Source organism: Salvelinus sp. IW2-2015, linkage group LG17 (assembly GCF_002910315.2).
Source record: "Salvelinus sp. IW2-2015 linkage group LG17, ASM291031v2, whole genome shotgun sequence".
In the NCBI taxonomy this organism is placed as follows: Eukaryota; Metazoa; Chordata; class Actinopteri; order Salmoniformes; family Salmonidae; genus Salvelinus; species Salvelinus sp. IW2-2015.
The window spans coordinates 9,156,671-9,171,212 of NC_036857.1; the positions used below are offsets into that span (position 1 = coordinate 9,156,671).

The 14,542-nt window shown below is 45.6% G+C and overlaps 1 protein-coding gene across 1 annotated transcript in view; it reads right to left on the reverse strand.

The window, feature by feature from the left end:
- LOC111977184 (protein bicaudal D homolog 2) overlaps positions 1 to 14,542 on the reverse strand; it is a 103,126-nt gene that overhangs the window by 10,570 nt on the left and 78,014 nt on the right. The window contains exon 9 of the mRNA XM_070447841.1: positions 13,626 to 13,777. Within this exon, the coding sequence (XP_070303942.1) occupies positions 13,626 to 13,777 (152 nt within the window). The remainder of the gene's footprint in view (positions 1 to 13,625; positions 13,778 to 14,542) is intronic.

The following is a 14,542-nucleotide window of genomic DNA, read 5'->3' on the forward strand; positions in this document are numbered from 1 at the left end:
CTTACACTCCCCACTATCTCTCATCTCCATTAGCATAACCTGATAGACCCAGCCTCATCTACACCACCCTCCATAGCATGACTAGGCCCAGCCTCGCTACCCACCATCTCTAGCCTGACTAGACACAGCCTCAGCTACCCACATCTCTAGCCTGACTAGACCCAGCCTCAGCTACCCCAGCATCTCTAGCCTGACTAGACACAGCCTCAGCTACCCCACCATCTCTAGCCTGACTAGACCCAGCCTCAGCTACCCACCATCATCTTGCCTGACTAGACCAGCCTCAGCTACCCCACCATCTCTAGCCCTGACCTAGACCCAGCCTCAGCTACCCACCATCTCTAGCCTGACTAGACCCAGCCTCAGCTATCCCCACCCTCCATAAGCATGGCTAGACCCAGCCTCAGCTACCCCACCATCTCTAGCCTGACTAGACCCAGCCTCAGCTACCCCACCATCTCTAGCCTGACTAGACCCAGCCTCAGCTATCCACCATCCATAGCATGGCTAGACCAGCCTCAGCTACCCCACCATCTCTAGCCTGACTAGACCCAGCCTCAGCTCCCCACCATCTTTAGCCTGACTAGACCCAGCCTCAGCTACCCACCATCTCTAGCCTGACTAGACCCAGCCTCAGCTATCCACACATCCATAGCATGGCTAGACCCAGCCTCAGCTACCCCACCATCTCTAGCCTGACTAGGCCCAGCCTCATCTACACCACCATCTCTTGCATGACTACGCCCAGCCTCATCTACACCACCATCCCTGCATGACTAGGTCCAGCCTCTGCTGTCTGCATCTCATTAAACCCTGCACGTTGACTCGATTTCCCCCACTGGCGCTTGTACCCTCACTTTGTCTATGGCCTTTATGTGGCACGCAAATCTCTTATGCCCCAAATCCCTACACTCAAAACACCATAGACTATCTGTGCTGGCAAACCTTGCATAGAGCCCTCCCATGCCTCACCTTAAAATGCACATTTAGCTGTTGCTCATTGTTATTCAGAAACATGAACACTGCCTCCGGAACGAAACAACATGCTTAACGGCATCTGCCTGAAAACTGCCGACACGAAAACCGCTAGCAAACTTACCAAAACGACTCAGCTCTTCCTGATTTTGATCATCCGTAATAAACGGAGGCAAATTTGCAACTACCACTCTTGTCGAAGGGGATGAGAGGTGAATTGGCACCAACACACCCCTTACAAATATTCCACTCAATTAGCCTACCAACCAAATTTGCTCTTTTCATGAACACAACCACAGCTTTGTTCATTCTAGAAGCAGAACGTATAAATTCAGCTCCTACCTGTACAAAACATACTCGACCGCGAGCAGAACCTCCTCCACCTTAACTCCATTCTCAGGAACACACCTGAATCCATGCCGTATCGACAGTGTCTCCTCCGCGCTAGGCTGAGAAGCCATCGCGCACACCACACCTTCCAAACCCCAGGAAACTTACTCTGTCCTCTCACCCTAACTTTGAAAAAACTGTGGATACCGCTAAAACAAATATTGCATTAACCATCCACACCAAACACTCAAACTCCGAAAAACTCCCAGCAGCACTGCAAGAAGAGAGAGAAGAGATCACATTTAGAATCAGGTATTTGTCTCCAAAGTAAGTGATATTCCAGTCTTTGAACTTGAACACCAGAGATGACAATTGTGACATTTTCATTGGCCATCCAGTAGGTGGCCAGTAGCAACCTGCACTGTAAACAGCCAAAGGTACAGTGTTGCAGGGACTTTGTCTGTATGGTTCACTACCGTGGGTAGTGAACCATACAGACATATAGTATATAGTCAATTTCAGACTATTCATATTGTCTGTGGCCATTTCTGAAAGATTTACTCCCCTTTGAGCCTCTGAATACCAATGCAAGAAACACGTATTGACCTATATTCGCCTTGACCTTTGACTACGTCCCCAGTGCCTGTCTTCACCACCAGATAGAGCCCTTAGGTGTCTACCAGAACCTTGAAGTCTACGGCACTGTCATTTCACCAGACTATCTCTCCATCTCCCCAAGCAACTAAACTGTCGTCATCCTGTAAGAACAACAGGAACTCCTTCACCCCACAAGACCTCACTGAGACAATAGAGAATGTAGAGATGTATTTACATTCACAGCCCCCCCCCCCCCCCCCCCCCCCACCAAACGCTACACTGTTCATCTCAAGGCCCAGCTACACATGACTCACTTTGTGCTGCTAATATCCAAACACAGTATGGTAATATATGCAGAGTTTATTAGCCTAACATACAGCCCATTTGAATGTGTTCCCGGTTTTCATGTGGTCTATGCTGATGAGGACTAAAAACTCTATGGTTGTGATTAACATTCATTCTGAATGCAGCTCTACCGTGTGCCTCAGTTTGTCTGTCTGCATGACAATATGAGGAGTCTGAGCACGGAGTGAGTTAATTAATAATAGATCACGCACAAAGGAGGAAATGTCCCTCCTGCATCACCTAAGGAGTGGGCTAAGGGAGAGAGAGAAGAAGAAGGGAGAGGGAGAAAACGAGAGAGGTGCAAGGGATGGAGAGGTGCAAGACTGGAAGAGATACAGTTGAAGTCGTAAGTTTACATACACTTAGGTTGGAGTCAATAAAACACGTTTTTCAACCACTCCATGAATTTCTTGTTAACAAACTATAGTTTTGGCAAGTCGGTTAGGACATCTACTTTGTGCATGACACAAGTAATTTTTCCAACAATTGTTTACAGACAGATTATTTCACTTATAATTCACTGTATCACAATTCCAATGGGTCAGAAGTTTACATATACTAAGTTGACTGTGCCTTTAAACAGCTTGGAAAATTCCAGAAAATGATGTCATGGCTTTAGAAGCTTCTGATTTACATCATTTGAGTCAATTGGAGGTGTACCTGTGGATGTATTTCAAGGCCTATCTTAAAACTCAGTGCCTCTTTGCTTGACATCATGGGAAAATCAAAAGAAATCAGCCAAGACCTCAGAAAAACAATTGTAGACCTCCACAAGTCTGGTTCATCCTTGGGAGCAATTTCCAAACGCCTGAAGGTACCACGTTCATCTGTACAAACAATAGTACGCATGTATAAACACCATGGGACCACGCAGCCGTCATACCGCTCAGGAAGGAGACGCATTCTGTCTCCTAGAGATGAATGTACTTTGGTGCGAAAAGTGCAAATCAATCCCAGAACAACAGCAAAGGACCTTGTGAAGATGCTGGAGGAAACCGGTACAAAAGTATCTATAGCCACAGTAAAACGAGTCCTATATCGACATAACCTGAAAGACCGCTCAGCAAGGAAGAAGCCACTGCTCCAAAACCGCCATAAAAAAGCCAGACTACGGTTTGCAACTGCACATGGGGACAAAGATCATACTTATTGTAGAAATGTCCTCTGGTCTGATGAAACAAAAATAGAACTGTTTGGTCATTATGACCATCATTATGTTTGGAGGATAAAGGGGGAGGCTTGCAAGCCGAAATACACCATCCCAACAATAAATCACAGGGGTGGCAGCATCATGTTGTGGGGGTGCTTTGCTGCAGGATGGACTAGTGCACTTCACAAAATAGATGGCATCATAAGGGAGAACAATTATGTGGATATATTGAAGCAACATCTCAATACATCAGTCAGGAAGTTAAAGCTTGGTAGCAAATGGGTCTTCCAAATGGACAATGACCCCAAGCATACTTCCAAAGTTGTGGCAAAATGGCTTAAGGACAACAAAGTCAAGGTATTGGAGTGGCCATCACAAAGCCCTGACCACAATCCCATAGAAAATTTGTGGGCAGAACTGAAAAAGCATGTGCGAGCAAGGAGGCCTACAAACCTGACTCACTTGTAGTAGCTCGGACAGGAGGAATGGGCCAAAATTCACCCAACTTATTGTGGAAGGCTACCTGAAACGTTTGACCCAAGTTAAGCAATTTAAAAAGGCAATGCTACCAAATACTAATTGAGTGTATGTAAACTTCTGACCCACTGGGAATGTGATGAAAGAAATAAAAGCTGAAATAAATAATTCTCTCTTATTATTCTGTCATTTCACATTCTTAAAATAAAGTGGTGATCCTAACTGACCTAAGACAGGGAATTTTTACTAGGATTAAATGTCAGGAATTGTGAAAAACTGAATTTAAATGTATTTGGCTAAGGTGTATGTAAACTTCCGACTTCAAATGTACTTCTGAGCTCACAGACCTAGATTTACTGTCCTCTCGCTATCTCTGATGCTTCTTTTATATTAATCTGTCTTCACCTTTTCTCTAGCGTCAATGTAATATAACATGCAATCTCTCACATTAGTGGGAAATAGCCCAAGATATGAACTACTCTTCTTTTGCCTTTCTCTCCCTCGCTCTTTCTATCTCGTGCTGTGATGCTAATTCTACCCTTTCTATACCGTTGTGATCTGGTGTGTGTGGATGTGAGTGTGTTAGAGCCAGGCAGGTGTGAAAAACTAGGTCATGCTGCCCGGAATGTAGAGGCAGGGGTTCATATCACTGTCTCTAATCTGCTCAACCCCTCCTCTCTCATTATTACTCATTATGCCATTTTCTCTTTTACCCTCTCTCTCCTTTCCCTGCATCCTCATATTACATCTCTCCATCATCTCTCTGTCATCCCCTCCTTCATTTATCATCCTTCCTTCATCCTTTCTCTTATTTCCTCTTCTCTCCCTCCCCCTGCCTTTCTCTAGCCTTCTATCAAACTCCTCTATTCTCGCTACCTGCTGTCACTTTTTTCTCTCCCTTTTCTCTCTCTCTCGGTCCCATTTCAATGCTGCTGACACAGCTATCTGTGATGACATTGACATTCCCCAGTAATGATGTTAGCCACACCTCTGCAGAGATATCTGCGTCCTACCTTCCACCCCAGCTGTCCTTTAGCCTAACTCACATTGGCACCAAAGAAATGGCATCTCAAAGCACTCCCTCAATCCTGCACGCAGGTCTCCACACATCCTGCAATTAGAACACTCCCTGGCACTGAATTCTATCAAAGGAATTCCAGGTTACTCTGAATGTAAACTATGCGACAAAAAACACTGCCTGTTCGATCTGCCGGATTGGAATGTTTTCCTCTACAATTCCAAGTGTCAATAACAATCTATAAAACGACAACACGACAACCATGTTGCTGAGGTCTGTTGTAGTTTTTACCATTGCCCCAGTCAATGCCTGAAAGCCTCTTCTTATTGTTCACATAAGACCTCATTTTGTTATTGAGTCTCTCACTATTGGCCCGTTGAGGTGTTGTGTTATTGCACATGGGCACTCCTCTCTTCCCCCATATACACAAACACAGCCCCCCCCCCCCCTTGTGGGCTTGCAGTCTGATTCCCAGTGGGACACACACCCAGACAATAGGGATCAGTGCAGTTTAATTTGACCCAGTGTGAGATGGTGAATGGGGGTGAGGGGGGCTCCCAGGAGACGCAGTGCCCTTTAAGATGGACTAGCCATGCTGGGGAGAGGGTGTAAGAGGGCGTGGGTTTTCCCGGGAAAAAATACAGGGTTCCATTCTGGGGATGAGGAGTTACAATGGGGCCCTTCTTGGCCTGATAGAGAGGGGTGGCGGGCCACAATGGCCCTGGGTGTCTGGGGGGCGGCTGGCCCTTTGTAGAACAACAGTCTCCACATTCAGAGTAGTGAGGAACAGAGACTCCACGTCTCAGATGATCTATAGAAGCCAGGGGTAACGAAAACACACACACAGGCTCACTGCACACACACATATGCGCACAGAGTATACACATGTGCATGGAATTCACTCATATCCACACCCACACACATGCGCTGAATGAAATATGACGAGGCGTTCATAGGGAGGGTATGGACTACACAGACAGGCGCACATGCCCTAAACATACTGACAAATGCGGTGCAGGCACACAGCACTACAGCTCATTTGTTTGTCACATGGACTATGTACTCAGACCAACACACTCCCCTCAGCTGTTCTCTGGCTATGTGGGAACAGAAAAGGGGGGATAGAAAGAAGGAATAACATAACCAACAATGAAATTAAGAACAAGATGGAAATCAGAGGAAGACAAAGATATACTGAACAAAAAATATAAACGCAACATGCAATAATTTAAAATATTTTACTGAGTTACAGATCATATAAGGAAATCAGTCAATTGAAATAAATTAATTAGGGCCTAATCTATGGATTTTTGGGGGGCAGGGGCGCAGCCATGGGTGGGCATAGGCCCACCCACTTGGGAGCCAGGTCCCACAAATGGGGAGCCAGGCCCAGCCAATCAGAATTAGTTTTTCCCCACAAAAGGGCTTTATTACAGACAGAGACACAGAGACAGAGTTTCATCAGCTGTCCGGGTGGCTGGTCTCAGACGATCCTGCAGGTGAAGAAGCTGGATGTGGAGGACCTGGGCTGGCGTAGTTACACGTGGTCTGCGGTTGTGAGTCCGGTTGGACGTACTCCCAAATTCTCAAAAATGACATTGGAGGCGGCTTATTGTAGAGAAATTAACATTAAATCCTCCGGCAACAGCTCTGGTGGACATTCCTGCGGTCAGCATTGATACATCTGTGGCATTGTAAAACTGCACATTTTAGAGTGGCCTTTTATTGTCCCCAGTACAAGGTGCAGCTGTGTAATGATCATGCTGTTTAATCAACTTCTTGATATGACACACCTGTCAGGTGGATGGATTATCTTGGCAAAGAAGAAAGTCTCACTAACAGGGATGTAAACAAATTTGTGCCCAACATTTCAGAGAAATGTGCTTTTTGTATGTAAGGAAAATGTTGGGGATCTTTCATTTCAGATCATGACACATGGGACCAACACTTTACATGTAGCTAATTAAAATGCCTTTATTCGTATGGCATGTTCAGTGGAAACAAAGATTAAAAATGCTGACGCGTTTCGGCAACACGTTTCGGCTGCATGGCCTTCGTCAGGGAGTACCCCCTTATGAAGGCCATGTAGCAGAACATGCCATACAAATAAAGGCATTTTATTTCATTATATAAAGAGTGCCTTGGTCCTCCTTTTTTGTTTGATGATCAATTTGTCCCTTTTACCAAAGAGCACCTCTGTCTACCAAAACCTACTATTGTGTACCGTACCTTCTGTCTACCAAAACCTACTATTGTGTACCTTAATTACCTTCTGCTCCAAAACCTACTATGTGTACCGTACCTTCTGTCTACCAAAACCTACTATGTGTGTACCTAGTACCTTCTGTCTACCAAACCTACTATTGTGTACCTTAGTACCTTCTGTCTACCAAAACCTACTATTGTGTACCTTAGTACCTTCTGTCTACCAAAACCTACTATTGTGTACCTTAATACCTTCTGTCTACCAAAACCTACTATTGTGTACCTTAATACCTTCTGTCTACCAAACCTACTATTGTGTACCTAACCTTCTGTCTACCAAAACCTACTATTGTGTACCTTATACCTTCTGTCTACCAAACCTACTATTGTGTACCTTAATACCTTCTGTCTACCAAAACCTACTATTGTGTACCTTATAACCTCTGTCTACCAAAACCTACTATTGTGTACCTTAAACTTCTGTCTACCAAACCTACTATTGTGTACCTTATACCTTCTGTCTACCAAAACCTACTATTGTGTACCTTAAACCTCTGTCTACCAAACCTACTATTGTGTACCTTAATACCTCTGTCTACAAAACCTACTATTGTGTACCTATAACTTCTGTCTCCAAAACCTACTATTGTGTACCTTAATACCTTCTGTCTACCAAAACCTACTATTGTGTACCTTAAAACCTCTGTCTACCAAAACCTACTATGTGTACCTTAGACCTTCTGTCTACCAAAACCTACTATTGTGTACCTTAATACCTTCTGTCTACCAAAACCTACTATTGTGTACCTTAACCTTCTGTCTACCAAAACATACTATTGTGTACCTTAATACCTTCTGTCTACCAAAACCTACTATGTGGTACCTTAATACCTTCTGTCTACCAAAACCTACTATTGTGTACCTTGCACTTCTGTCTACCAAAACCTACTATTGTGTACCTTCGACCTTCTGTCTACCAAAACCTACTATTGTGTACCTTACACCTTCTGTCTACCAAAACCTACTATTGTGTACTATACCTTCTGTCTACCAAAACCTACTATGGTACCTTTACCTTCTGTCTACCAAAACCTACTATTGTGTACCTTAACACTTCTGTCTACCAAAACTACTATTGTGTACCTTAGCACCTTCTGTCTACCAAAACCTACTATTGTGTACCTTAAACCTTCTGTCTACCAAAACCTACTATTGTGTACCTTAAACCTCTGTCTACCAAAACATACTATTGTGTACCTTAACCTTCTGTCTACCAAAACCTACTATTGTGTACCTTATACCTTCTGTCTACAAAACCTACTATTGTGTACCTTAACCTTCTGTCTACCAAAACCTACTATTGTGTACCTTATACCTTCTGTCTACCAAACCTACTATTGGTGTACCTTAATACCTTCTGTCTACCAAAACCTACTATTGTGTACCTTAACACCTTCTGTCTACCAAACTATCTATTGTGTACCTTAGTACCTTCTGTCTACCAAAAACTACTATTCATATTACTCTTACTTTTAAACAGTCCTAATACTATAGTGTACCTTAATACCTCTGTCTACCAATCACCTTATGTCTCTAATACCTCTGTCTACCAAGACCTACTATTGTGTACAGTATTTAGCACCGCTCCCTTCTCCTTTTTTCTACACTTACATGTACCGTTTATATTTTTGTTAAGTATAGAATGAGAGTGTGTGCTTGTATGATTTAACTGTAGTGCTGGTCTGATCATTAGTCTTGCCTTGTGTGTATAGCGCTGAGGTCTGCTGAGAGCAGGCATGTCCAGACATGTCTTAGGAATGTAAGAGCAGGGTCTTACTGTAAACTGATACCACAGCGCGCACACACTCGCACAAACACACACACATTGGGAGCTTGCATTATACAAAAGGGTCTCACAAAGACTTGCACATTTATTCAGTCTCCACTCCCTCACTCTGTTCACTCTAACCCCCACTCTGTTCACTCTACCCCTCATCTGTTCACTCTAACCCCCTCACTCTGTTCACTCTACCCCCTCACTCTGTTCACTCTAACCCCCTCACTCTGTTCACTCTAACTCCTCACTCTGAGGCCACACACTCCAAACTGAGGCAGTCCACTGAAAGTCTCAGAAATCCAAAATACTTTAACTCGACAGAGTATGTCAAAAATGCAATTTCATGAGAAAGACTCAAATTAAGTCCTGTAGAGAAGCAAAATGAAAGACCCCTCCATCCTCTCTCTCTCTTAGGATGTGTTGCTGTGAAGATGGAGGACGGATGAGGGGATGGAGGGAAGAAAAGGGGGGAGTGTGGGAAACGTGGGTCAGTCGTGGCCATCTGCCTCTTAAAGTTTCTCAAGAGGCCTCCACCCCTTCTCCTCCTGCCCCACCATCATTCTATAGGGCCAATTAGCAGGCCCCAGACAGTATAGTGACTGAGCACCACCACCAATATCCAGGCTGAACACAGCCCTGAACACCACCACCAATACCAGGTGTACACAGCCCTGCACACCACCCACAATATCACGCTGAACACAGCCCTGAACACCACCAATATCCAGGCTGAACACAGCCCTGAACACCACCACCAATACCCAGGTTGAACACAGCCCTGAACACCACCACCAATAACAGGATGTACACACCTGAACACACCACCAATACCCAGGCTGAACACAGTCCTGAACACCACCACCAATACCCAGGCTGAACACAGTCCTGAACACCACCACCACCAATACCCAGGATGTACACAGTCCTGAACACACCACCAATACCCAGGATGTACACAGCCCTCAAAACCACCAATACCCAGGCTGAACACAGCCCTGAACCACACCACCAATACCCAGGATGTACACAGTCCTGAACACCACCACACCAATACCCAGGATGTACACAGTCTGAACACCACACCAAATACCCAGGATGTACACAGCCCTGAACACCACCACAATACCAGGATGTACACAGCCCTGAACACCACCACCACCAATACCCAGGATGTACACAGCCCTGAACCCACCACCACCAATACCCAGAATGTACACAGCCCTGAAACACCACAATACCCAGGATGTACACAGTCCTGAACACCACCACCAATCCCAGGATGTACACAGTCCTGAACACCATCAATAACCAGGATGTACACAGTCCTGAACACCACCACCAATACCTGTACACAGCCCTGAACACCACCACCAATACCCAGATGTCACAGCCCTGACACACCACCCAATACCCAGCTAAACACAGCCCTGAACACACACCCAATACCCAGGATGAACACGCCCTGAACACCACCACCAATACCCAGGCTGAACACCGCCCTGAACACCACCACCACCAATACCAAGGCTGAACACAGCCCTGAACACCACCACCAATACCCAGGCTGACACACAGCCCTGAACACCACCACCAATACCCAGGCTGAACACAGCCTGAACACCACACCACCAATACCCAGGCTGAACACAGCTCTGAACACCACCACCACCAATACCCAGGCTGAACACAGCTCTGACACCACCACCACACATACCAGGCTGAACACAGCTCTGAACACCACCACCACCCAGGCTGAACACAGCTCTGAACACCACCACCACCAATACCCAGGCTGAACACAGCTCTGAACACCAAAACCACCAATACCCAGGCTGAACACAGCTCTGAACACCACCACCACCCAGGCTGAACACAGCTCTGAACACCACCATACCCAGGCTAACACAGCTCTGAACACCACCACCACCAATACCCAGTTGAACACGCTCTGAACACCACCACCACCAATACCCAGGCTGAACACAAGCTCTGAACACCACACCACATACCAGGCTGAACACAGCCTGAACACCACCACCGCCAATCCCGGTGAACACAGCTCTGAACACCACACCACAATACCCAGGCTGAACACAGCTCTGAACACACACCACCCAATACCAGGCTAACACAGCTCTGAACACCACCACCACCAATACCCAGGCTGAACCACAGCCCTGAACACCCCACCACCAACTACCCAGGCTGAACACACTCTACACCACCACCACCAATACCCAGGTGAACACAGCTCTGAAACACCACCACAATACCCAGGCTGAAACAGCTCTGAACACCACCACCACAATACCCAGGCTGAACACAGCTCTGGAACACCACCACCACCAATACCAGGTTGAACACACCCTGAACACCACCACACACCAATACCCAGGCTGAACACAGCCCTGAACACCACCACCACCAATATCCAGGCTGAACACAGCCCTGAACACCACCCACCAATTACCCAGGCTGAACACAGCTCTGAACCCACCACCACCAATACCCAGGTGAACACAGCCTGAACACCACCACCAATACCCAGGCTGAACACAGCTCTAACACAACCACCACCATACCAGGCGGAACAAGCCTAACACCACCACCAATACCCAGGCTGAACACAGCTCTAACACAACACCACCAATACCCAGGTTGAACACAGCCCTGAACACCACCACCACCAATACCCAGGCTGAACACAGCCCTGAACATACTGAGGCCGCGTCCGAAAAGGCTCCCTATTCCCTATAGTGCACTATATAGGGAATAACAAAAACAATCACAAGGTTAAGACTGAGGGGGAGGCTAAGGGCCAATTTCATGAGTCCCCCAGAGCAGAGCTGAGCTATGTTATGTTTGGTTTAGTTATGTTGTGTTATCAGCATCTTCAGTCTCTTACAACAGCATAGGAGGACAAGGATGGAGACCAGGGAAATAAACATTTAACATGCCCCTCTCTGGTGCTGCCCTTTTCCTCTGTATCATACAGTATCTAACACCCTCGTTCTGCTACTAATAGCCACTACCTCTTAACGGCCACTAGGTTCGAAACCCCTGATTGTTCAGTGCCAGCAGAGAGGTAGAGGCGAAGCGAGAGGGTCCACGTCAAAATACAATGATAAGCAGACCGATAAGTAGACCGCCTGCCTTCCTGCCTTTGGGACAACGACTCACATTGTTAGGATGGAGACAAGACCATCTCGTCATTACATACAGTATCTCTGGTTCTAGCTATTCTAAGCACAATGTCAGTTATTTTCTAAATGGCTGCCTCTGAGGTGCTCAGTGAGAGCTGAATTCCTCTCATGTCTTCAGAGGGGTGGTTTAACACCTGTATCATCAGACCATCTGGCCCTGCATTGCACCAAATCGTTATGACAACAGAAACAAAATATTTACAGAGGAAGACAGTTTTCTCCACCATGCTAATCGATTAGCTACTGCAGCTATATAGAGTTTCTCAGTAACACCAGCTAATGGACTGGTAGTGAAGATATAGCATTACCCTACTTTAAAGATGAGGGGTGCTGACTACACACTCTCTGTGGATAGCGCAGCCCTCCTCTCCTCTCTCCTCTACTTTCAGCACAGCGTGACATGAGCTTTGCTGTAAGCTGGGGAGTCTTAAAGACAGAAAGAGACTGCCTCAGAGTCGCCATCTGGTCCAGGGAGGTTTGCAGGAGAAGAGGGGAGATCAGAGCAAAAAAAGTATCACAATAATGTGCAGTACATGAATATACTGTACACATGTGTAACGATACTCATAGTCATTGTCACACCCATCCACCCAAAACATAGAACCCCCACCACACACACACAAAGAGAGAGATAGAGAGTTTTCCTTGTTTTGAAAGGAAAGAGAAAGATTTTTTGCCCATTGAAATAAACATCAAATTGATCAGAAATGACAAGTGTAGGAACATTTTAAATGTTGTTAAATGACTATTGTAGTTGGAAAATGACACCATTCTTAATGGAAATATCTACATAGGCGTACAGAGGCCCATTATCAGCAACCATCACTCTCCTGTGTTCCATGGCACGTTGTGTTAGCTAATACAAGTTTAACACTTTAAAAGCGCTATTTGATTTATAGAAAACTTTTTGCAATTATGTTAGCACCAGCTGAAAACTGTTGTTCTGATTAAAGAAGCAATTAAAACTGGCCTTCTTTTAGACTAAGTTGAGTACTGGAGCATCAGCATTTGTGGGTTCAATACAGGCTCAAAATGGCCAGAAAAAATGACTTTCTTCTGAAACCTCAGTCAGTCTATTCTATGCTAGAGCCAGTTTGTGCTGTAGTAACACAGCGTTGTGCGAGATGTTCAGTTTCTTGGCAATTTCTTGCATGGAACAGCCTTCATTTCTCAAAAAAGAATAAGACTGACGAGTTTCAGAAAGAATGTTCTTTGTTCTGGCCATTTTGAGTCTTGTAGTGTGGCAAACAAAAGAATACATAAAGTCTCAAGCCTGATCTCTCATGATGCACAGATGAATCTGTTACCGTTGTATATAAGAGAGAGCATATGTAAATATATGTTCTTGGAGGCATCGTTGACTACTCTCTTACTGTGTGGCCAAGGAGCGAGATAACTTGGTTTTAACGTAAGTTTTAAACTAGGAGTGTGATAGTGTGTTCCTAATGTGTTTTAAACAAGAGAAGTGTGATAGCGTATTCCTCTTACCGTGTGGCAAACATGGCCCTGAGTGAGGAGAAGGTGGCGGCGTCCTCCTTCAGGGCCTTGAGTTCATTCCTCAGCTTCATCATGGTCTCCGTCACCATGGCCTTCTCGTTCTCATACTTACTCTTCAGGTTGGCCAGCGGCAACCTCACCGTCTGCAGGGGGGACACAACACAACAACGGTTCAACCAACTGCAATAGGTCATTTTGAGTCTTGTTCCTGCAGATTTATTCCAGTTTCCTGGCAGATCTATTCCAGTTTCAGCTGTTTCTGCCTGCGGTTATGGAACCCTACCTGGCAAACCGGCATGATGACTCCTTGCTGTCGCCAGTCCGCTGGCCTTGCTGCTATTCCAGTTTCAGCTGTTCTGCTGCGGTTATGGAACCCCTACCTGTCCAGACCTGCTGTTTTCAACTCTTAATGATCGCTATGAAAAGCCAACTGATATTTATTCCTGATTTATTATTTGACCATGCTTGTCATTTATGAACATTTTGAAAATCTTGGCTCTCTCTAATTCTCTCCTTCTCTCTTTCTTTCTCTCTCTCGGAGGACCTGAGCCCTGGGACCATACGTCAGGACTACCGGGCATGATGACTCCTTGCTGTCCCCAGTCCACCTGGCCTTGCTGCTATTCCAGTTTCAACTGTTCTGCCTGCGGTATGGAACCGCCACATGTCCAGACCTGCTATTTTCAACTCTAATGATCGGCTATGAAAGCCAACTGAAAATTATTCATGATTATTATTTGACCATGCTTGTCACTTATGAACATTTTGAACATCTTGACATAGTTCTGTTATAATCTCCACCCGGCACAGCCAGAAGAGGACTGGCCACCCCTCATAGCCTGGTTCCTCTCTAGGTTTCTTCCTAGGTTTTGGCCTTTCTAGGGAGTTTTCCTTAGCCACCGTGCTTC